Source organism: Cyanistes caeruleus, chromosome 5, assembly GCF_971803275.1.
Source record: "Cyanistes caeruleus chromosome 5, bCyaCae1.hap1.1, whole genome shotgun sequence".
Classification (NCBI taxonomy): domain Eukaryota; kingdom Metazoa; phylum Chordata; class Aves; order Passeriformes; family Paridae; genus Cyanistes; species Cyanistes caeruleus.
In genome coordinates, this window is record NC_141705.1 from 50862844 (window position 1) to 50886637 (window position 23794).

Here is a 23794-nt window from a genome sequence, read left to right on the forward strand (position 1 = left end):
CTCTCGGCTTGGCTGTACACTGCTTGGTACAGGTTTTTACAGTTTCCTAGGAAACGCTTTTTATTGCTATCCAGATATATGGATAAACTTTCTTAACAATCCCAGTTTCTATGGATGTTGTTTACATCAAATTCTGGACAGGGGTAAGGAAACTGTCCATGGCTCTTTATATTTTTTGTTTAAAGCCATTGTAGACAAGGCTATGGACAGTGGGTTGTGGCTATTTCAGCTTATTGGTTTCCGGTGAATTCAGATTTTGGCTACAATTCTGCACATTGGTTGTCTCACAGTGATCCTCCTGTCATCGTTCTGTTTCCTAGACCTACTTGTAAAAAAAAAAAAAAACCAAACAAAAACAAACCAAGAATATCAGGGTGTGCATCTGGAAAGCAGGTACTCTGGCTGATAAGCAGGAACACACAAAATGTTCCCTTTCTTCCCCAAGACAGTCCCACTGAGTCTGTGTGGAGAATAGCTCTAAGACAGTGGGGAATGAAGGATCTGAGTTAATTTTCAATTCACACCCTTTCCACCCCTTTGCTATATGAGAGGTCAGATATGCAATTCAGAGTGGTTGGAGGGGAGGGGGAGAAACCCAGAAAAAAATAAAAAAGACAAGTTGCTATGATAGTTATTTACTGATTAGTATCTAGTGCAAGGATTATAATGACTATTATATTAGTATTATTACTTTATTTCTAATATTGTCAGCAGCAGAATGAATAATTTCTGGTTTTATGGAACCTGTTGTCCCCTCCCTGAAAGTCTTTTCAGACTTGTCCCTCTCTCTGCTGTCTGTCCTTCCCTCTGTCATCGTACTGCTCCTCCAAAGTCCTCTGCCAGCCCGCAGAGGCTGCTCTCCTCGACTTAGCATTGCTGTGCTCCACGCCCAGTGCCAAGGCAGCATGAACTGGTGGCACTCTGCTGATCTTCACCCACCAAGTCTCTAAGCCTGGCATATTTTGCACCACCCTGGTGCCTCCAGGTTGCTCCAAGAAGCAGTCCTGTCCTGAGGTGGCTGTGAACCAGAGATGGCCTCCAGATTTGTATCCAAATACACACAGACCGCTGGTTCCTGGCCACAGGTGCAAGCATGTGGAGGCACTGACATCCACCACCTGATTTGTTCATCCAAGGTGGGCCACCGTAGTTTTTGCCTCGTTTTGCAGTGTTCTAGGAGCCAGCAGCTCCTGTTAGTTCCCCACAGAGCTGCAGGTCTCACTGAAACCCACCACTCCAGTAATGCTTACTGCACCAGGGCTGCTGACAGGCCAGCCCTCCGCTGGGTCACTTGGTGGATCTCCACAGGTATTCCCAGACATTGGTGCAGCCAGGGAAGCCTGTGTTCCAAGGGCCAGTGCAGGGCAGTGGAGCGGTGAAGTTGAAATCCCGTGTGCTGCGTTTTGCTGCCTTTGCTGCTCCTGCCACCACCGCTGCCTGGGCAGGGTGGGTTACTCCTTGATGCCTGGCCAGGGAACACTTGTCCCTCTACAGCCCTCCCAAAACAGGTGAGGTGGGAACTTGGCAAAAGGAGCAAGCCAAACATGGTTGTCACTGCAAATGTATTTTTTTCTGTTCAGTGAAAATTCTGACTCTGGTATGTGACAGCGCATAGGATTGATTGCAGTAGTTGTACTGCCTGACTGGGCTGTCATTTATGTCTGGCACAGAAAGGCTTTCTGCCCCAACCCGTCCACTCCAGGTTTCCAGCCAGGCCCTGGTTACTGCTGTTGTGCACACATGCCTGCCCCTGCCCACACATGAATTACCATTCCATATGCTTCCTGAGACTGGAGTTAGCTTGTTCTCTTTTGTGCTTTTGCTTTCCTCACGGCTTTCCAGATTGTACCTTTGAAGGTAACTGAAAATGTCATTGGTCAAAATGAAAAGAAAATTTAATCTGACCTCTTTTTCCATTTGACATTTCCATCGGCTTGGCACTTTTTGCTTTTAATTTCTCAGCTCCCTGACCAGTGAGTTAGGTTTTGATTGACCACCAGGCAGCAAGCACAAAAAGTTCCCTTCCTTGTAAGAGGTAACCAGGCAGTTTGCAAACCAGCATTTCAGTCAAAACTGGAGACCAGAGGACATGCATTATAACTTTCAACATCTTTGTGTATTTTGCTTGTGTAAGCCCCATCTTCTCTTAATGTGGAGATGCCATGGGGACCCTCTCAGTGAACAATCATCTTCTTTTTCACCTTGTGCATCTGGTGCAGCTCACTGCAATGCTAATGGAAATCTTTGCTTTCAACTTCTGGAAGGTTGGACTGGAACTTCTAGTTCTGCCCTTTCTCCACACTTTTTACTTACCTTAGAAGGCTAAAATGGCTCTTAAAGGTAGGTCTCAGCTTTTTTCCTTCCCATGCCATCTTTAGGTATAACCAGTTGTGTTTAGTTTGTGCTTCTTCACCTTTCCCATGTGTTCTTCCTTGACTCCTCTTCCAAGGCAGGTGCAGGAGCTGAACCATCCTTTGACCCTTTGGCCTTTTCAGCTCAGCCTGTGTTGGTTGATCCCCAGGCTCGCTGGTGCTCCCCAGCTCTCAGCTTTTTCTAAGTGGGCAGCACCTGTACCCTCCTCTCCAGGATCAGGGCCACAAAGTTTCTCATATTTATCTGTGCTGCTGTGAGTTGATGCTCCTTTGGCCAGCCCCCTGACCTGTGTTTTGTTGCCTTCTGCAAGAGAAACAACTTGCAGGTGAACAACTTTCTCACGGTGTTCTGGGGCATTTTCCTTTCACAGCACCACAGTAAAGAGGATTTATTGCAAGGAAAAATGCACACTGATTAAGAGGAGCATCCACAGAGGTGGCTGGAGGTCAGTAACCCTCCATCACTGAACATGACTTGGACAGCAGCATGACCCACTGAGGGGTGGAGCTGCTGTTTTTCCACCCCGACTGCTCAGAAACCAGCCGCAATCCCCTGCTGCAGTCCCGGGCTGCCCGCTTTCTCCAGCACCAGCTCCACGGGCATTGCAGGCTCCCAGCACAGCCCCTTGGGGAAGGTTCCTCCACACAGCCACAGCTCATCCCAGCAGCTCTGCACCCGTTCTCTGCCACTGCTGCTCACAGCAGCTCCCACCTCACCTCGCATTCCCTGCGTTCATTTTGCTCAGTTTTTTCCTTTTTTTTCAGGGGGAGTGGCAGTGGCAGGGCTTGCACTCTGGAGAGGGCTCCTGCTGGAGGTATTCACAAGAGCATCCCCATCCTGCTGCCCCAAGGGGAGCGGGCAGGAAGCAAGGGCAGCCAGATGTGCTCAGGATATTATTTTTGGTGGGAGAAAACCCAGCAGCAGTCCCTCAGCCTGGATTGCATGGACACAGTGCCATCTCGTGGGGCTCAGCCCCGGCTCCACCATGCCGCTGCCGCCACGGCAAGGTCGCATGGGGAAAAGGCTTCCTCTGACAAAGACATTTGGCAGGCAGAGCTGACTCTTAAAAGTTGTTGTAAGATTTCATGTCAGGTGAGCACACCTGCTTTAAGAGGAAAAAAAAAAAAAAAAAAAAAGGAAAAAAAACCAGGCTGCAGGCATCTTATCCTCCAGTTATTACTATTTTTTAAAACGCTCTTCCTTTTAGTTGTTCACCTTTGGCTCTGTACTGGAGCAGTTTTGCTGCTCTTCACACCATCTCTTCATTACATGTTGATCGCTAGCGCTATAAATAGTATATATATTATATAAATATATATAAAATATCTACTGACTTCAAGGAGAACCTTTAATTTCTGAGTAAGAAACATTTATTGGAGGCAATCCTTTTCACCTTATTTTTTTTCTTCAGTTCTTCTTGTGTTGTGTTCTTGTAAAGGTGACTGTCAGTGTATAGGGTAAGTTTGGGGTTCGGTTGGGGTTTTTATTTTTATTTTTTTTTTAATTTATGATCACAACTGATCCACTGTGTCTCGCTAAACAGTGCAAGACTTAAGTGCTGTTTCAGTGGATCTTGAAAATTTTGCAGCAGTGAAGGTGTCTCCAGTCAAGATTTACTTTATAGGGAGACCAAGACTTTTTTCTATCTTGCTGGCAGAAATGCAGACACTCATGAGACATGTTGGAGTCTGCAATAGCCACAGAGCAAAACATGTCTGTTCCTTGGGTTTTCTGGTATTTCAGTTGCTTACATATAGAATAAATGTATTTACATGCTGTAAGCCTGTCATTGTAGACAGTGTCCTAATGTCTTGTATTGCTACCTACAATAGTTTCTTTTCAGTTCTTCTTTTCTTCTTCTTTTGGGGGCAGGGGGTGTGGGGAAGTGAGGGGTGCGTGGGGCCTTAGACCCTTGTATGCTCTACCTAGTAGTTACCACAGCTCTGAGGTTAATTTTAAACACAATAGTTTTGTTTAGGTTGGATTGGTTTTTTTTGTTTTTTTAATCTTCTTTCCAGGGCACTTTCTAAACTATCTTAGTGAGTGTTCAGAGTCTTTTCAGGTTATTACTCTGGCTCTTACCTGGCCATGAAGTAACTCACTGTTTGCAGGCTGGCTTGGTCAGTATCAGGTCGTGCAAAGACATTAAGCGGTTTGTGAATGGAAATCAAACCTTTGGCCCTTCTCCCACAAGGACTCCAATGAGTTACTCACTTTGGGGTCACCACTGCAATCCATTCCTAGATTGTGTGTGAAACCTTGAATCCATAAAATGAGCTGCACTGCAGATTTTTAAATGCTGAACCACATATCTCAGACATCCTTTGAAATAGGACAGAAAGGCAAAGTAAGTGTGTGTGTGTACATACAAAGAGGAAAAAAACAAAGGACACTACCTGCTGGAGGCTTTTAGCTCTCATGTTAGGTATGGGCATCCTCTTATTTTACCAGCTTTTGCATGGGAAGGTAAAGGTCAAAAATCAGTGTTGTATCATCACTGCAAGGTCAAATAAGCAGTATGTCAAAAGCCAGCAGAGTAAAAACTGGCAAGTAACTGGAATTGGACTTGAACTAAAGCCACAGGAATGAAACCTCAAGTTTGGTAGGTCAGGCTCCTTGCTTGAAAAGGAGCATTTGGTTTATTTACTTATTTGTCCTTTAAACTTGATCCCTGCTCCCTGAAATCTGAAAATCCCTTATCTGAAAGTTCTTTGATAAACTGTCTGTACAAAAAAAGCAACGATAATCCAGAGTTCCCATAAATCTCTATCCCAAATAGGTATTTCTGTGGTGCTGGTTAAATGTATTTATTAGTGGTTCAGGCTCCTCAATTGCTGACAAAGAGATTAATTGTTATGTATGCTGCACCCTGGGCCTGCCCTCTGCTCCCAAAGCACCCCATGTCATGGCAAGTGAGTAGCTTTGGGATGCCTGTGAGGAAGTGGGATGCAATTGGGAGAGTCCTCCTACAGCAGTGATGGGACAAGAGCTCTGAGATGAGAAAAGCTTTCACAGGCCCCAGAGCTTCTTTGGCTGCTGCCAGCTGGCTCTGGCTGCCACTTGCCAGTAAATGTCGGAGCTAACACAATACAAATAGAAAGCAAAATCGGTCTGGAAAGTAAACAAAATTAGGAAGGAGAGGCAAAACACTCTTCTCCCTGCAGATTTTTCAAGGTACCTTGCAAAAACACCCGAGCCGAGAGCCAATAACCCAGGGTGTGTGACACAGCTGAGACAGAGAAGTCGTGGCATTACTGTTTTCACACATCTGTGTGGTAGACTTTTTGCTAACACATGTTCTGTTACTGTTGAAGAGGAAAAAAAAAAAAATTAAAAGAGGGTATCTTCAGTACCTTTCCAAAGCAAAGGAGGGCCTGTAGGAAAAGAAACGTGTGTGTGACCCAGGTGTATCACATTGCTCCCTTCTCTTCCCATGTCACAGCTCTGCCGGGGTTCGTGGGATTTGTTTTCTTTGCTATTCAGATCTGGAGAACTCTTTTGGTTTTGGTTTCCCTATTGCTGTATCTTCTATGCAATTCCTTTTCTAAAGACCGACTTACTACAGGAGAAGTGCTAGCCATTGCATTATTTGTATTGCTGTACAGTGGAGGTGTGGTTTACTAGTTCTGAGTGTGCCTCTTACCCCCCTCCCTTTTTTTCTCCTTCCCTCTGTTTGTAAATGCCTGCATTTATTCTGTCAGCCTGACATGTACAAAGTGTAAGAAAGAATTTTTAAACAGGTAATAAATTATATTTATAAGCAACTGGAAAAAAAAAATACATCACTGCCTTGTGTTCAGTTGTTTAGTTCCTGGAAGCTCGGAAATGGAGTCTTTTATTTAGTTTCTTTTTTTTTAAAAAAAAAAAACAAAAAACAAAAAAAAACCAAAAAAAAACTTCCCCCAAAGAAATGTTTCTGCACGTAAGAACTGTGGGATTCAGTGGCATGTCAGGGGCAGTGTGCAGCAAGCACAAGGCTTTGTCACCTCAATGTGGCCAGGCCAAGGGGGCTGTAGAAATGCTGCCTGGAAAATAACTGCAATGCCACTGAGCACAGACTGTCCAGGGCAAAGCTTGCAGGGGCTGTGCAGCTCAAGGGGAAATTGCTGTTATTTACACACTTCTCTGAAAATAACCAGCAAGGCAATTAAACATTAGGAAACACTGAGTTGGGTCTGCAACACAGAACTGCAGAATGAGAAAAGTGCTCCAGCTTTAAGTAGAAATTCACAGAAATACCTCACTAGATGTAGAGGTACATACCCCAAATCTCATCATTAAGCAATGCCATTTTCAGCTGATGCTGGGTATTTAGGCTGAAACATTTTCACCTGATGCATGGGGCTGGGAATTCTAGCTTTAGTCTCTGCAGAGATGACTCCCGTTCCTCTTGTGCTATTAAAAATAGTAAAAAATACCTATAAAGATGTGGCAGAATGAAGGGGGGGTGGTCTAAAAAAAATTATGCTAATGCTGACTTCCTATAGATTTACATAATCAGCCACAAAACACGAGCAACTGCTCTATTAGTGATAACACTATTTTAATTACTATTTTTCTCTTCACTGACTTGTGAAAGGAGTGATGCTTTTTTATGCCAGTGGAAACATATGGAACATATTGCTGTTTACTTGTTTGCTCAGAGGAAAAAAATCTTATAAAAATAAAATAAATAAAACAAGGCACAGTCAAAATAATCTAGCCAGGGAAATGAAACAAAAAGATGGTGCTTTTCAAGCACGTTAAAAGTAAATAGCAATCTCTGTCATGGGGAGATGGAAACAATTTTATTGGGGGGGAATGTTAAAACAACCATATACAATTTGAACAAATACAACATAACACAGTTTGTTCCCCAGGTTTTCTAATTACAGTATTTACAGGTTTAATAAGGCACTGGTTCTCAAAATAGAACACAAATTAGTTTCTTAGTCTCTACATTGACAACCTTTTCTTTAATAGAAATAACTTTGTGCTAGAGAAAGGATAGCAGTTGCTAGATGGCATCTCTCTTTTTTTTTTTTTTTTTTTCTTCTCCCACTTACCTATGCCACCTCACCTATGCCAGTAAGAAACTAAACTACACTTCCTTGAACGATTTACATTTGAAAAGTGGATTTCTAGACCCGTGGGCACCAAAGCCACAATTATCTTTACCACTGACTTCCAAGCCCTCATCAATGTGCCCTTTGAAACCACCAAAATATGGAAGTGACATTAAAAGGCCACACCTGGCCAAACAAACAGACTAACCCTGTGGTCACTGCAGGTGCTGAAACCTTAATAATGACACGCTGAGTGTTACAGCAAGTCTCCCATGCAGGCAGTAACTCGAATGTCACAGTGCTGGAACAGAAGACCTCTACCCTTGCCTTAGGCTGTTTTCTGGCCTTTGGAATAGCCCTTCACAATAGATTACAGTGGATAGGAGATTTGAGGGCAAAATCTGGTCTTGGGAGAAAATAGGCAGGCACTAGTTACACAACTGCAGACTGTTTGCTTTCTCAGTGTGTGTCTCCTCGTATATATATATATTTATATATATTTATATATTTTCCTATACAGCACCGTTGCAGTGATTTGTCATTTATGCATTTTCATAAATAAATATTATGTTTTATTTAGTGCTTTTTCATCCATAATAGTTTACTCTTAATCCACATACTGGAGCTATTCCAGACTCGCAACTGAATATATATATATATTTTTATATATATATAAAAACACATAAACTTGAACATTTAACATACACACTTTACGTGATCTATCAACCAGGATCTTAAGATTCTTTTCTTCTGGACCAAAAAAAAAAAGGTAAGATTTGCTCAGGAAACCATGACTGGCCCTTTCTCTTTCACATGCTGATGGCAGGTGCCAGGGGTGTTCATTGCATTGCTGGTGCTGCCAGCTGGCAAAGCTCCTTCCACAACACTCCTGGGGAGAGAGCCCTGCTGATTCAAATAAAGAAAAAAAATCTATTTGAGGAGGGAAGAGGTGAAACACACCTGAACAGGCAGGAAAGAAGCATCCCTGCTGTGCGACCTGGGACCTGCAGGTCCCATCCGCTTCTTTGGAGCTGAGAAATCTCAGTTGCACAGGGTGTGCTGGCTTTTATGGGAAGAAATGAGACTAGAAACCCATGGCTCCACTCACTAAGACAAAAAAGGTGAAGAGAGACTGAGCTGTGCCCATTTTGGCCCACAAATCTCAAAGGTGGGCCAAAGGAGAGGAGCAAACTCCGCTCTTAGCCAGGCAAACATTTTTCAACGGGAAACCATTGTTGTCCCTCCTGTGGTCAGGTGTATTATTAACTCTCAGAGATTTTCTTTTTGTTTTGCTTGGTAAATTTGGGTACAGATAGGGAAACTGCACTGCAGAAAAAGCACTCTAATGAACAAAAACCTTCTGATTAAGCTTTTTAACACCTATCATCATGGAGGTCTTGCTGGTTCTCTTGAACCATGCATTTTTCTCTGTTAGCCTGAAAGTATAAAATGGTAATTTTTCCAGCTAGAAATACCTTAAGGGAGCTGTTAAGCTAAACCCCAATTATTCATCTACCTACCACAAATAAATCAGTTTTGTCCAAAAAGAGAGGGAAAAAAAAAGAAACATTACAGAAGTGCTGAGGCTAAATCCTGCATGGCAATTAGTTCAGTTCTGAAATAGGCTTTGCATAATCAAAGCAGCATTTGTAAGGACTTATTTCAAAATTAAGCTGAACACCATCTAGTAAAACAAGAGAGCCAGGCAGGAAAATTTTAAAAAGCAGATGAAGGGTAAAAAAGGGTAAACCAGTAGCTCCCATGCAGCTCAGCTTTGGTAATCTGACAAAGAACAGAACCTTTCCAAAGGAAACACTTCCCAGGGTATATTTCACCTCTCATTTCCCCTTCTGTAGCATTAGCATTGCTACAACTGCTGCAGCCCCAGGAAGGAGGAAGAGGGAAGGACAGAAAATACATTTCCCATCGCCTTTCTCCCCTGACAGCTCCTCTTGCTGGGAACCACAATGCTACACAGCCCCAGCCCGGCAGCTGAGCCTGGCACTACTGTGCAGCGGCTGCCAGAGGTGGAGAGGCTGCTGGAAGGCCACCCAAAATAGTAATGCAGATAAAGCTTGAGCCAATTGCCTGGTTTGTGGTGTCTCTCACTACAGCACAAGTGCTGGAGGCAGGTACCCACTGCTGCCCACGGTTCCCAGCTCTCACCACCCACCTAATGTGTCCCACACTCCCTCCCTGTCACTTTCTACGACAGCCTCAAGGCACCAGGTCTCCTCACACTCAAGGAGAAATGACTGCCACCCCAGAAATGGGCACTTGTGAGGTTTTTCACTTTCCCTTAAAAAAGGGAACACAGATTTTGCTATTTTTTTTTCTAAGCTGTGGTTGTAGATGGACCTCTCACTTTTACACAAATGAAACAGCAAGTTAATAATTCCTTCTCACAAGGGGTTTCCTCTTAAACAGTGGTTGTTTGTGGGCTCCAGCAGTTTCAAATTACCCAGCAGATTCAAATGTGTACTTCATTTCTACTCGCACACAAAATACTTTATTTTGCAGAGGAGGAAAAGGAAGGAAAAAAAAAAAGCCAAGAAAAAGGGCACTTGTTTATCACTGTGGTATTATCCTCATCACATTTCCTGGAAACATGGAAGATCTTCTCTAAACAAGTCACACCAAACCATATTCATATAGCTCCCAACTACCTTAAATGAAGCATGACCTTCCCTGGGACAGGCCACCCACAGGAATCAGGCCACCCACACCAAGGGGGATGGCAGGGATGTAACTGGGCTCCACCCCTGTACTGTGAGAATCACTTGCACACACAGGCTTTGGAAAGTTATCTCCACAAACAGGTGACTTTTAAGGCAGCCATTAGAGCTCCTCTGAGCTACACAGATCCACTCACCATTTTTTTTTCTATTTTTTTTTTTCTAAATGCTGGAGTGCAATAGTCTTTTTGGAAATGAAAAAGTTGGTTTGCTTTCATTTTCAGCAGTTTCCTCTAATTTTTTTTTAATGTATCAATATACATCTTTTTTTTTTACTTCTAACCCAAGAGTTTTATTTTCATAAAATTTAAAGCAGTATCTTTTTAAACAATCAAAACAATAATAATAACAATAATAATAATAAAATAATAAGTGGCTTTCATGGAAAGCAACATGCATAATCTTAAACCAGTTACTAAAACTGTATTTCCCCATGTAAACAAGGGCAGACAAGCCTCTTCAATCTTGCATGTCAAAATTCAGGTGATTTTTGCAACAGATAGTCTCCTCCAGAACTCACAGCTGCTCTTCAGCATGACTCCTCCATTCAAGGTACTTAGCAGAGACTTTTGATACATCTTCAGGACTTCTGCCTGCACAAGAAAGTTCATTTCCAGGGGCCTCTGCTGGAGTTGCCTCTGGCAGAGTCAGAGTTTAATGTCCTGGGACTCTGACATTTTGGCAAGTGTTTTCTTGACGCGCAGGGCTGTGAGCCGGGAGGCAGGGCTGTGAGCCCAGCACTCCATCATCAGCTTCCCCATCTGCCGTAGGCACTGCGGAGAGAAGCGGGAGAGAAAGTCCCACCGGGGTCAGTGGAAGAGGAGACTGCAGTTGTTGGCAATGCTGGAAAGCTGAAGGAAAGAGGTCCTTTCTAAGGGCAGTGCAGACCCTGAAAGGCGTTACATATAACCACCAGCGCTGCCCAGACCAGCCAAACATGTTTCATGTAGATAAATGTACATTTTTATAAATGCATTTTTGGTAATACACAAACACTGTGGAGTAACAAACTGACCATTTATTGCTGGAATGCCTGGGGGGGGATTACCAAGGATGCTAACCAATTGTTCAAGAGCAGCTATTGGAATAAGCCTCCCCAGTCTTTGACACACATGGTAGGAGACCAAACACCGAGTACCACCATACAAAAGCCCTTCTGGGAACTGATAATCCTTCCTTCAGTGTTTCCAACCCCAGTCTGAAGGCTCAGAGGGATATGGCTAGGGAGAGGATGAGGCAGGTGAGTTTTGGTTAGATCTTCTCACACTGGCTGTTGCACAAGACCTCAAGCAGCCCAGGGAGGTTGGTTTTTTCCCCTCACATTCACAAATCTCATGCCACCTAAATCTTTCATCTCCCCGCAGAATATTCATCTACATGCTGCTATTCCCAAACGGCAGCACCAGTGGTAAATAGCCTCCTCCCTCAAAATGATGCAGAATTGGGTCAATCTCACTCACTAGCTCTGATTAAAAGCACAGACTGCATGTTAAGAGGGATGACAGGTACCTCATCACTGCTCCATCTGTTGGGAAAAGAGGGCCGTAGTCTCTTGATGCACACGATCTCCCGCATGTCCTCGTACGAGGGGTCGCTGGGCACCAGGTCGTGGTATGGAAGCTGGTATTCCTCAACTATTCCTGAAAGAAGCAATTAGTTGCCTGTCACTTGCAGGAAAAATGTTCCACTCTCCTCTTCCCCTCTCATTTTATAACAGATTGGCCATACTGCCTAACAGTTGGGTGTAATTCCCTTAAAAAGGACTTGCCTGCTCTAGAAGTTTATTCCACAGACAAATTCCAATGTAACCATTGCTGTGTAAAGACTGGCTAGGTATCTTAATTAATTACACTTAATCAAAGGGTAGTGATTTGCCAAGTGAGACAGTTTCTACCACTGCTGTCCAGTCCAGCAATCTCCCAGTAAGTTCTCACAGAAAGAGCTATTAGCATTGGGTCTGTATCAGAGTAATTTGAGAGAGAATTAACCTAAAGTTATGTCTCCTTCTTATCAGTGGACCTAGAAAATACTAAAGGGCACTTCTGTGCCTCTTCAGAACACGGCAAGGTACCATTCTTTGTGCATAGTAACAGTGACAAAAATATTACAGATTTCACCTCACAACATTGCAATACACGTCACCAGCTTTTAAACACGGGGATTCTGCTGCTCACTGACAACATTCAGCTGAATGCTCTAGGGTGAGCATTCAGCACAATCCTGCAGGATTTAAAGACCCTTAAAGGTATGCTGAAGGTAGCAGAGACCCAAGAGAGACATTCTCTACTCTTACTACCAAACTGGCACAGAACTGCTACCAAGTCATTTTTGTGCTTTTAACTTTCTCAGTGGGAAAAGAGAGGCAACAACACCCATCACCTCTGCACTGCACTGAGCTCTACATGCAGGAAGAGGGAAATGAAGCACATCACTGGAATGACAGTGATGTCGCAAGTGCCACCTCCCTCCGGTGTTCTGCTACTTGTCTCGTAAACAGATTATTTATTTCAAAGAGTAGCACAGCAAACCCCAAACTGTTCGTCCTCCTCCTTCCATTTAACTCTTAACTAAATTAAGAAATAACTGTTTTCTTTCTGCTAAATTAGCTGAACACCCCTAGTCCAGCAGAAACGTGATGCCTTTAGAAAAGGTTCTCAAATGATTTCCACACTTCCTCAGTGCAGGCATCCACTACCTTCAAACAAGCCTTTAAAATACAGAATAATCTCTGCTGTTGAAATAGCAATGACTGATGCTTTAAAATAAGTTTCAACAAGAGAACGGATATTAAGAGAGTTACCTGTACAGTTTACCCACGTTTGCTTATTACTGTAAAAACAATTACCCAGAGTCTTCTCTGGTGTAGTGGAAGGTTCAATGTTCACTGACACAATTAAAAGTGATCTCCCAGCTCTTTACCTCCTGAAACACATCTCCTCGCTATCTCCCAAAGGATGAGTCCAAAACTGTACATATCAGCCATGATGTAGGACTGAAAGTGACTTCTATTCAAGCTTTCATCCAGCACCTCAGGAGGCATATAACGTTTTGTTCCTACACGGGTATTTGGAGGGATGTCTACCTCATTTGTATCACTAAAAGAAAAAGAAGGAAAGAAAAGGGCATCAAACATACAGTAAAGTGACTTGAAAAGAAAGCAATTTAGGTGGAAGAAGTAGTAAATCCACACCACATCCACTATCAAACAAGGTCGAAAGTAATGCATAATCTTAATGGAACAATTCTTGCAAGAAAAGCCTCTTAGTTCGAAGGCAACCCTCCTTTAAAGGACGACCTGCCTGAGGCTATGTTAAGCATTCAAATGCAGAAGCACAATGGAGATAAGACTCAACAGGGATGCTGTAACATTTGTGAGATTTCATTAGCATTAGCCGGAGCTCTAATGTTAGTGATAACAATCAAATCCTCATTAAACGCTGTTTTCTTAACATACTCCACCACCTAATGCTTCAGTCTCAGCAATTAAGGGGGGACACTAAGTAGCTGAGGCAGTATCTCTTAGCTGTAGCAAATCAGATCTACAAGGAAGATGAATCTATTATTTTTTGCAAGCATTATGTTTGATCCCTCCCAACCTTTACACATCAAGATATGCAGGCACAGAGAGATAAATGCATAAAAGCACCTAAGCAAATGTGTTACACCTCACACATTGACCAGGAAGAGATGACATACAGGAAAAAAATTCCCATTAGTTATGTGAATGGATTCTTGTTTTTCTTATAAACTCAGATTCAGCCACATCAGTTTCAATATAGTTAAAAGTCTAATATGTGGCATATATTCTGGTTTATTTTCCTTTCCTCACCTTCAAAATGTATGTATTTTAAATACGATGGATACAACAGAAGTTCACAGAATAATTATATTTCAGCAGCTTTCTTCATGTACTGCAATTGTTTTTTCACCTACTGATATGAAGAAAATCTGAGTCTGTGGTACAACCAGTCACCTACACAGTCATTAAATCACACACATGCTGGTGGCACTACTGTACACCTCCAAGAATGTAACATAAATCCAGTGACCTGCACTGTCTTGCAATATTTCAAATGAAATGGGAACACAAAGAACTTTATTAGAATCATTAGCTTCAGCAGAGCATACCCCTTCCAACTATTTTCTGTTCCCTGTTGTTGCATGAGAAATGCTGTCTGAGGAAGGATTTGGTATGAAAACAAGCCAAGTACACAACGTAAATTCCATCTGGAGTGTGAAAAATTTGTATTTCACCTTCTTTTGTAACAGCACTTGGTAATTCCTAGCTCTTCTTCATTCACAGCTAAGCAGTGTGCTGCTCTGTATTTGCTCTGTATTTGCCAGGCAAAGTACACCTGCAAAGGGTAAATTTCTTCCCTGAAACTTTTTAATAGTGTATTTTCAAGCTGTTGCTTTCTAGGCCTCTGTTCCTCAAAGTGAAAATATTCCTTTCTTGTCTCCTAAAGAAAGGTCAGGCTCAAAAAGGAAATGCCTCACCAAGGAATCTGGTAGGTAAGTGAATGGTAAGAACACATAAGAACTGCCTTTCCTTTCACTCTGAATAATTTCAGCTCAACATTCGTACTGAATTCCTAAATTTCTTAATACTCCTGGGAGCGCACAATTTCAAAGCTGACCTCCAAAAGGGAAACCTTCAGTCTATGTATTCTGGACACATTTCTGTGTACAGAAAAATCAGAAACTTTGGAACACACATCTCCACCACCAGGACCACCGCTGAGAGCTCAAGCTCCTTTTGAACAGAGCTGTCAGAGAGCAGTGTCTCCTTATGAATCCCAGGAGTGAGTAAGTTCTACTTGTCTGCTCTTTCTAAGTTGTTTAAACACACAACCATTTTTTTAAAATCAAATTTAAAAGCCATTTCAAAAATCAAATCTGTACTTCAGCAATTTGATTTGTAGGAAATGAAACAAAAGACAGCCCAAATGGGGTCCTTTTCAATAAATCCCAGTTAGTAACTCGTGCAAATTCTTAGTATTTTTCTCTCTAAGTTGAGAGTGAATTTTCATGGGATCAGACAAGCTGAATGCTTCCCTGACAAGCTCAGTGATGTGACTTCTACCTGTCAGTGCTACATCCTTTCATTGTGTGCCAGCAGTCCTGGGGAAGCTATAGAGGATGGAGTGATGAAATCTGAACCTTTATGCAAATGAAGCTAATGTGCTCAATTAATCAAAAAGTGACTATTTATACACTTGCATGAGGTGTTGACATGACATTCTCCCCCACACAGGTAGCCTCACACACAGATGAGCAGAGCCCACAAGGTGTGCACACACGCTGCAGGCGCTTCCTCACACGTGCACACTCAGTCACCAACTAAGGAAACTTTTGCACCTGATTTATTAACTTCTCCTCAGCCCCCTCACTTCCACTCACCTGATAAATTTCACAGCCAAGCCCAAATCTGCTATACAGCAGGTGCCATTCTTTTTCACCAGGATATTCTTACTCTTTAGGTCACGGTGGGCAATAGCAGGCTTGCCCTGAGTACTGAAGATCTCAGTGTGCAGGTGGCACAAGCCACTGACAGAGGAGTAAGCCAGCTTGAGCATGGCTTTTGTGTCCAAGGTAGTAGATTTCAGATAATCATAGAGTGAGCCATTCTCATGGTAGTCAGTGATAAGATACAGCTGGGTCCAAGAGCCTGTACCTTTAATATCTGCAGCAATGAACCCTTCAAAAAGAAAAAAATATATTTTCAAATTAATATTTCTCATGGGGTTTTTTTTTGACTGCTCAGAACTCTGGACTGTCATCCATTTCAGTAGTTTTGTTTTAATAACATATTTAATTCTTTTCATCTTACTTCCATGCAACTGTGCCTCACCTCTGGCCTTTAATGTACCTTCAGAAGCCCAGAAATTGATATACTGATGGCTGAAACAGACATGTTGTGTTTGGAATAACAACCCATAAACCCCATTATTTTTTTAACTTTTATTTATGTTTCAGTAATCCTTTCAACAACTTTCCTTTGAAAAGCACTGGGTGGCTAATTGCAGAGCACAGAAGGAAACAAAGCACATCGGAAAGGACATCAGATAACAGCAAATACAAAATTGCTAATCTCAAAAACCTGCTCGCTATCAAATAATTCTCTTTCACTTCACTCACCAAGAATATTTTCATGTCTCATCAGGACAGTCTGGTAGATTTCTGTTTCTCTGAACCAGCTGGCCTCCTCTGTAGTAAAAAACACCTTCACTGCTACCTTTTCGCCACGCCACTTTCCCATCCAGACTTCTCCATAGCGACCTTTTCCAATCTGCTTCACCATTTGAATCTGCTTTGCAATGGTCCTTTGAACCTGTGAAATGCCAAGGCAGATCTTACACCTTGCTCAGTGGGAATCTCCACCTCCCTCCTCCTGTGTCTTCCTTCCACACATCCAGCCAGAAGAGAGTGGAATATGCAGTGGAATAATTATAATTAAGCTAAGTAATGATATTTGTTACATAGTCAACACTGCTGAAACTCAAGGCTAGGGCTCGCAAGAGTCAAAAGCCTTAGAGCTCCAAAATGATCAAAATTACAAAATTCCATTTTTTTTTTTTTTTTTTTTTAGGATTATACTTTCTATCACCTTCCTTGAAATTGCCATGCCTAATTATTACAAAAGAGACATTTGGTGCTAGGAAACTCAACCACTACTTACAGAGTTAAAATACAGGTGCCTACATTGATTTTAATAATCATAATTAGCTAGTAATAAAAAGCAATTTCCCCCCCAAAATACTTGAAAGAACAGCTTTCCGGCGCCTGTGCCAGCTTTGTCAGCAGCTGTACTGAGCTAAGGCTAAAATCATGGCTATTGCAAGATCAATGTCCACAGCAGCACTGCAGAGCTGCTCTTCATGACAGGCTGCCTCTACATTTAACAAGCTTTTACAGCCACAAAAAATCTTGGACAAATGGAGACTAATAATCTCATCAGATTCGAGCATGTCTGCAGATCGTGTCTTTCTAGAAGTTCACAAATAAAAATGCCGGTGGATGCTGCAACACAACTCACTGCTGTTGGTGGCTGACTCTGCCTCCCCCTAATAAAACAGGAGACTCAAGGTCACCCTCTTGTGCTACAGCGTCGCCAGTTCAATCCACCGCTAATGAGGATTTGCCTGGGAGGACTTGGTAAGATTTTGAAAGAACATTGTTGCCAATGCAGGGAGATTTTCATTTTTCAGCAATTGGCAAAATCTGGACAAGCTCAAATTCATGGCCTCTTGCTCCGTTTTGCCACCATCCAGATACAAAGCTCCAGTGTTTTACTGCAGCAAGTGACTGACTGCTCTAACTGAATCCCTATGAAATCATATTCATTTCATGAAGTCCAAAATATTCTTGCAATCTAGGCTGACAATGGATTATTTTTGAATTCTTGGCTGAAATGAGCAAAACTTGATTGTTTAAGTCATTTGCTTCCCTTGTTATGCTTGGGAGGTCCAGGGGAAGCTGAGCAGGACTGCCACAACCCCACTGCAACATGAATGTGTGCTCAAAATCTATTAGGTCAGGTCTATCATCATTCATTTTTAAAGTAAACCACTGGTTTTCATATTGGACAATTTTAAGAAGCAAATCATACAGTGGTATTCATGCAAAGCTATTTCAAATATCCCAGTTTTCTTCTTCTGCCATTTAAACAGAATTCCATTTTTCCAGCCCTGCACTGTATTATTAGATGTTCTAGATGGTAGCTTCAGTGCCATTATTTTTGATTAACATCAGTGAAAGCCAACAATAGAGATTAGCATTAATTTTTTAAATTGATTTATCTTTTATACTCTCATATAGTGATTGAACAATAGTTATATTACATTGGAATTTTGCTGTAACATTTCGTAATGTCATTTTAGCATTGTTCCTTTCTATTTTGCCCATTTTAAAAATGCATCCTGAACAATAATGTAGTTACATCAAGTAACTTAATTTGTGGAAATATATGTAATGGCATCATAAATACATGCAATTACAATACTTAATGATGAAAAGTTCCTTATTAGATTACATTAAGAAAATGAAAAACACATTTCTGTTATGGGTTTTCAGGCGGTAGAATACTATGAGAAAGGCCTTAACCTGGTTTCCTCTTGCTAGAACTGGTCAAATGGTTTCCTATGAACAATTTATTTTATTTTAAGGAATTCAGCTTCTTCTTGAATCATAAATCAATTCTGATTTCTAAAACAAATAGATTAATCAAAATTGTTGATTGAACTGATTTCATAAGCATGCTGAATGATGTGCTCCTGTGAGTTATTTATTTACACTGAGTGGGACTGGGGGTTTCTTATTTCTTTTTAGATCTGTGTATTTTGCTGCTTGAGCTCTGTAAGCAGCCAGGTAAGGTTACATGACCTTTTCCTTCGTCTCCCTGAGTAGAAACAATCCAATTACCAACTATTTCTACTTTCCTGGCATTCAGCTATATGTGTTCAGCTACTGCAGATGAAAATTTAGACAGATCAACCTTTTTCAAATTTAATATTTTGAACAGAGAATTCATACCTATGGCTCGGATGCAGTCCCTTGAAAAGTAAAGTTCAAGGGAGGGAAATTATGAAAAAAATGTATGAGAAGGTTAAAAACAAATTGTAGTTCAGGAATCACTTCAGACAGACCATTTTGCAGCATATGACCTGCAGCAAACTCTACTGTCAGAGGTACTACAGACAGGTCAGGATAAAGAATGCCTGCTGATTGTCATCACACTGATAAATTCTTGGCTAATATTTGTTCTGGGTTTAATACTTGTACCCATTAGAATAAACGTTCTGCACAGAGGAAAAACCTTACTGGTTAGCATAAGGTGACATTTTGCATTAAATTTTCATCTTACTTTCCTGAAATTGTAACCCTGGATGTTTCAGTGTTTGCATAAGAAACAAGGTTAAAAATAAGCTCCTGCTTATAATTAAACAAAGACCAGAACATTACTGCCAGGCACTTTCAACACACTGGTTTCAGGCATGGGCCCAGGGCTATCTGTGCATTTCTGCTGAACTCACAGTGGTTGTAGCTGTCTGGGAAATGCAACAAACACCTACTGCCAAGCACAAGATCCATTTTTCTTCTTTTCCACTCAAAATCACTACTTATAAAAAAGCGATTTTTTATAAAAAAATATGAAATACAACCAAGTTCCTTGTATTTGCTCTAAATTATTATATTTTTTGTCATTGGAACAAGTGAAGACAAAGACCTTGATGTGGCAGGTGTCATGGAAAAAAAAAAACCCAAACAAACAAACAAAACAAAAAACCTCCAAAACAAAACTGACAAACCCCAAAGTAAAAAACGGAAGAATTCCTCGCAATTAAATCAACTGGAAACTCATTAGGAATGGTCCTAAACTCCACACAAGATCTCTCCTTTTCCATGGGTGTTAGAAGGACACTGATATGGGATAGAACAAAGAGTTCTTAAAGCTGAGAGCAAATCCAGCCTGTTGCTTTATTTTTAAGGAAATATAAAACTTTCCATTTGATGTCCTCTTTAGGGTGTTTAAAAAATATGTGTGGGCAAAAAACATACAGATAGTACATGGTACTTGGAAACTGGAAAACACCTACATTAGTAGCATCACTACAAACCTATAGGTTTGGAAGACCTATTATGAGGGATGTATCCATTCTGAAAAATGAAAATGAAATCTATTCTGATTTCTCAGAGGCACTTATTTTAAATAAGTAACCTAGCATTTTCACTAATTCTTTTCCACCAGTGATGATCCCCAGAAACAAAACCCCCCGGTGAACAGAACTATATTGCCACAGAACGTTCTTCCTTTTCAGCAGGCTTAGTAATTCTGGAGTCTGTTTTGAAATAATCACAAACTTCATCCCTGTGCCTTTAACCTTTGAGATTGCCATAATACAAAGAAAAAAAATCCCCCTTGATTTCTGAATGCAAAGTGAAGCCTACAAATAAAAAGGTTCCAAGTTTGACAAGTTACAGTTCCCTTCAGAAAAGATGTGTCAGTGTTTGAGACTCACGTGCATGTGTGTGTGCTGTACATACAAAGGAAGAAAACAAGATCAGTGGGCCAGGTACTGTCCTGAACACTGGAGTAAATCCTGATGCACTTCCATGAGCTCTCTTAGCTTGTACTTGCCCTATGGTATCTAAAATAAGAAATTAACTGGGGTAGAAAAGCAGTAGTAGAAAACCTTTTTTGGCTTAGTTCACATAAAACAAGTCCTGTGCTTCTAAACAGCTGTTCTCCAGTTTATATCCTTGTCATTTCTGGTAGAGAAAAAAACCCAAACAAACCTAAAACAACAACTGAGGATATGTAAATGGAATTTTTGTGCCTCTTCTACCTCTACACATTTTTTTTTGCCTTTGAAATGTGCATTAAAATAGTATTGCTTCCTTACCAGGAGAGGGAGCCCGGAACCGCTCCCTGAGCTCTGGGACTGCTCGATCAAATCCTTCAGGGACTCTCCAGGGGGAATGTAGGTCTCATCCTGCTCCAGCCCGATGCTGTAGTGGGGCCTCGTCTCCTGGCGTCTGTATCTGACGATTTACACGAAAAACAAGTGAGTTTTGAATACAGTGAACACACGTGCAATGAATAATGCACGTGTCCTTCACATTTCCTTCATTTATAGTCTTAACAGCTTTCTCTGCTTCCCTGAGGAATACACTGGACTCAAGGGCCAAAATTTTTCATTTTATTTTTAGCAACTGTGTTCAGCATTAAAATTCTAAGTATAACACTCAAAAGCCATGCAGTCTGGGGTGAATTTGCAAAGCAACCAAATGTTTTCCTTTCAGAAACTTAAATATGTCTAAAGCACTGACCAATTAAGTAACTTTATTTTACTGTCTGCAGTGCATTTCTAGGAGCCAGAGGAGGTAAGGTCATGGAATCTGAGAATATGTAAAAAATGTGCCAAATTATTAAAATGTAATGCATGTAGATTATGATAACATTCTAAACACATTTACTGACCTTCCAGTATCATCATCTTTTTTATGATAAGCTCTTTATCACATAAACAAATTTTAAAGTCTTAGATATATTTCCCTTATAAAAATTTCCCTATAGAATTTGTCCTTTGGCCTTCTCAGTAAAGAATAATCTGTGCTTCTACCTGAATGGCATTTTAGGATGTTGAGTGAAAGATTCACAGGTATACCTGTGAATAGCATTAATTAACTACACTTTTTTTTTTTTCTCATGATAAAATTACAGTTTCTCATTTCTTTTCTTTAAGGTCACTCCTATTTCTTTCAAATTTTTAAATCTATAAAAAGGTGAATGTTGGGGGAAACATTAACAAGCTGCCAAAATATTCCTTATTTACCTTAAGTAGCAGAATATGATGATAAGCAGCAGCAGGATGCTGCAAACAGTGGCAGAAATCAGCAGGGCCTTGTGGTGAATGTTTCCTTCAGCAAAGTCTGGGGTTAGAAAATGAGAAAGGAGGAAAGTTTAGAAAGGGAGATGGTATGAAGTCAATGTCAGAAACGCACTGAGCACAATGATAATTTCTGCTCTTTTCTCATAATTCCTGTACAGGATACCCCAGGATTCCCCAGACATTTTGTGGGCTTCCTCTTTGACCCTCACTGACCAGGACAGAACTGACACTTCCAAAAGCCTATTTGGCTTATCAGTCCTCACTCAGGCAAAACATTGTCTTGATTTGCAATTCCTTGTTTGTCTCTTAATGAAAAATCAACCAAGACCTGTAGCTCTACATCTTAACCTGAGTGATCAGCCACGGCATGCAAAAATTACTGCCTTTTTTAAACACTCAGATTAAGTAGCATCCTGTTGAGTAGTTAATAAATACAACAAAACAAACAAACCAACCCCAACCAACACCACACTGCATTTATCCTAAGAGGGAAGATGTGGAAGACCATTTAATCTCAAGAAGGCAGGCCATGAGAGGCCTTGAAAGTGGATTTCCATCATTACAGAAAGATTTGTCTCTTAGATCCTGTTTTAAACACCTGAGCAGGAATTTCCTTATTCATTAACTCTGTAGCAGCCCTGTGTGCCAGCAAGGCCTTCCTGTGCTAGTGGGCAGAACTAGCCTTCCAGCAGCTCTTCCATAAAACACTTTGAAAATAAAACATGTCAAGTAACTTGTTGAAAATGCTATTGCATAAAAACTATTAAAATATTTCAGTCAACATTTGTATGGGAGACTCATACGCTCCTTTAAAGTGTAATATTAATCTCCAAATTTGTGTTCTCAGCTCAGGCAAGCAAGTCTGACCTTCATGCATGCTTTTCTGCTGAAAAACAAAGACATCCAGCTCTATTCTTTTTAACCTCCCCTGCCACCCAAACTCTCAAAATTATTGTATTTTGGCATGTGCATACACAAACCACCCTTCCAGTAATGGGATAATGCAAATGAGGGGCATTTTTTGGAAGCTCTTCCAGCCTTGCCATCTTGCATCCTTCACTCCAATGCCTGACACATCGAAGAACGCAAGAAATCCATCCTTATTGACTGGTCCAGGGAATGATGTTACTATGTTTCAGATTTACAAGGGTAATGAGACCAGGAGATTCCTAAGGGACACTTAGTTTACTCTCAGACTCTTTTATTTTAAAGTATTCTAGTTTCTCTCTCTCTTTTTTTTCTTTTTTTTTTTTTTTTGTCCCAAACAATTTCTTTCGATTACCTACCAGCACACCACCTGATCACACTGGTCATGTTTTAACCTGCCATTACCTGCTCTGGGAGCACTGACAACGTAAACATTCAGGACATGGCTGATGCCTTTGAAAGGGGACCCTGACACGATGTCTATCAGGAAAACACTTGAACCCACCCTTCTGCCTGGCACAGCAGATTTATCCCTGGCCTGCCACTCCAAGTGGGCTGCGGGTTGAAACCGAGAGCCCGCTGGGGAATCCAGAGTTCTCGTGAAGGTGATGGCAGCTGGGCAGGGCTGAGGGCTCTGGTTTGTGCTTTGTAAGCAGCCTGTGGCAGCCACCACCTCCCTCTAAAATTCTGTGGGTTGTAACAGTTTCAGATGTCGAGGCCCATCAGATGAGTAAGAGGAGCACAGAGACCATCAATCAGCATTCTGTAGCTGGGAGAAACCCGGATAACCACCCACAGCAAGGGCTCTCCCACTTCACAGAGATGGAACATGATGGAAGCTGGGCTTCTGTGCTTAGCAGTAATGAAAGCTGATGTCAGACACAGAGGGAACAATTCAGATCTTACAGTTGTGTCTGCTAGAAGTTAAAGCCATGGAAATCTGTGCCTTTTTGCAGACACAGTATTGCCATGAAGTTGTTCATGCTGCCTGTGTGTGCAGGAGTATGTACATTTGGAGAGGGATGATAAACATGCTGAAATCTTGAATCAAATTCCCATGATTTTTAGGGTTTAAGTGATCCAAACCTTATGCTCAGTGTTTCTAATGGGCTTCTGCCATTCGGAAAAGTAAATAAATGCAGTTTGGTTTTCCTAGAGGCCAGAAGGCATTTTGGCAGCGCTGTACAGTTCTCAGATGAACTTCAGGCTTCAACACTGCAAAATTCTTTGGGTACCCAAATGCAATTGGGTGAAGCAAATGTAAGGAAAGAATGAAAGACAAAGGAAGGTGTCCTGGTCTCCTTACTGGGAGCAGCTGACA

The 23794-nt window shown here is 41.5% G+C and overlaps 1 protein-coding gene across 10 annotated transcripts in view; it reads right to left on the reverse strand.

Annotated features, from left to right (window-relative positions):
• Positions 1–10417: 10417 nt before the first annotated feature.
• Positions 10418–23794, reverse strand: part of BMPR1B (bone morphogenetic protein receptor type 1B) — a 228600-nt gene continuing 215223 nt past the window's right edge. For all 10 annotated transcript variants that reach the window (XM_086888429.1, XM_086888431.1, XM_086888427.1 and 7 more), the window contains 7 exons: positions 21490–21586; positions 20557–20695; positions 16292–16484; positions 15554–15851; positions 13073–13248; positions 11663–11793; positions 10418–10926 (listed from right to left, as the gene is read on the reverse strand). In XM_086888429.1, the coding sequence (XP_086744555.1) occupies positions 10801–10926; positions 11663–11793; positions 13073–13248; positions 15554–15851; positions 16292–16484; positions 20557–20695; positions 21490–21586 (1160 nt within the window). In that variant the 3' untranslated portion in view covers positions 10418–10800. The remainder of the gene's footprint in view (positions 10927–11662; positions 11794–13072; positions 13249–15553; positions 15852–16291; positions 16485–20556; positions 20696–21489; positions 21587–23794) is intronic.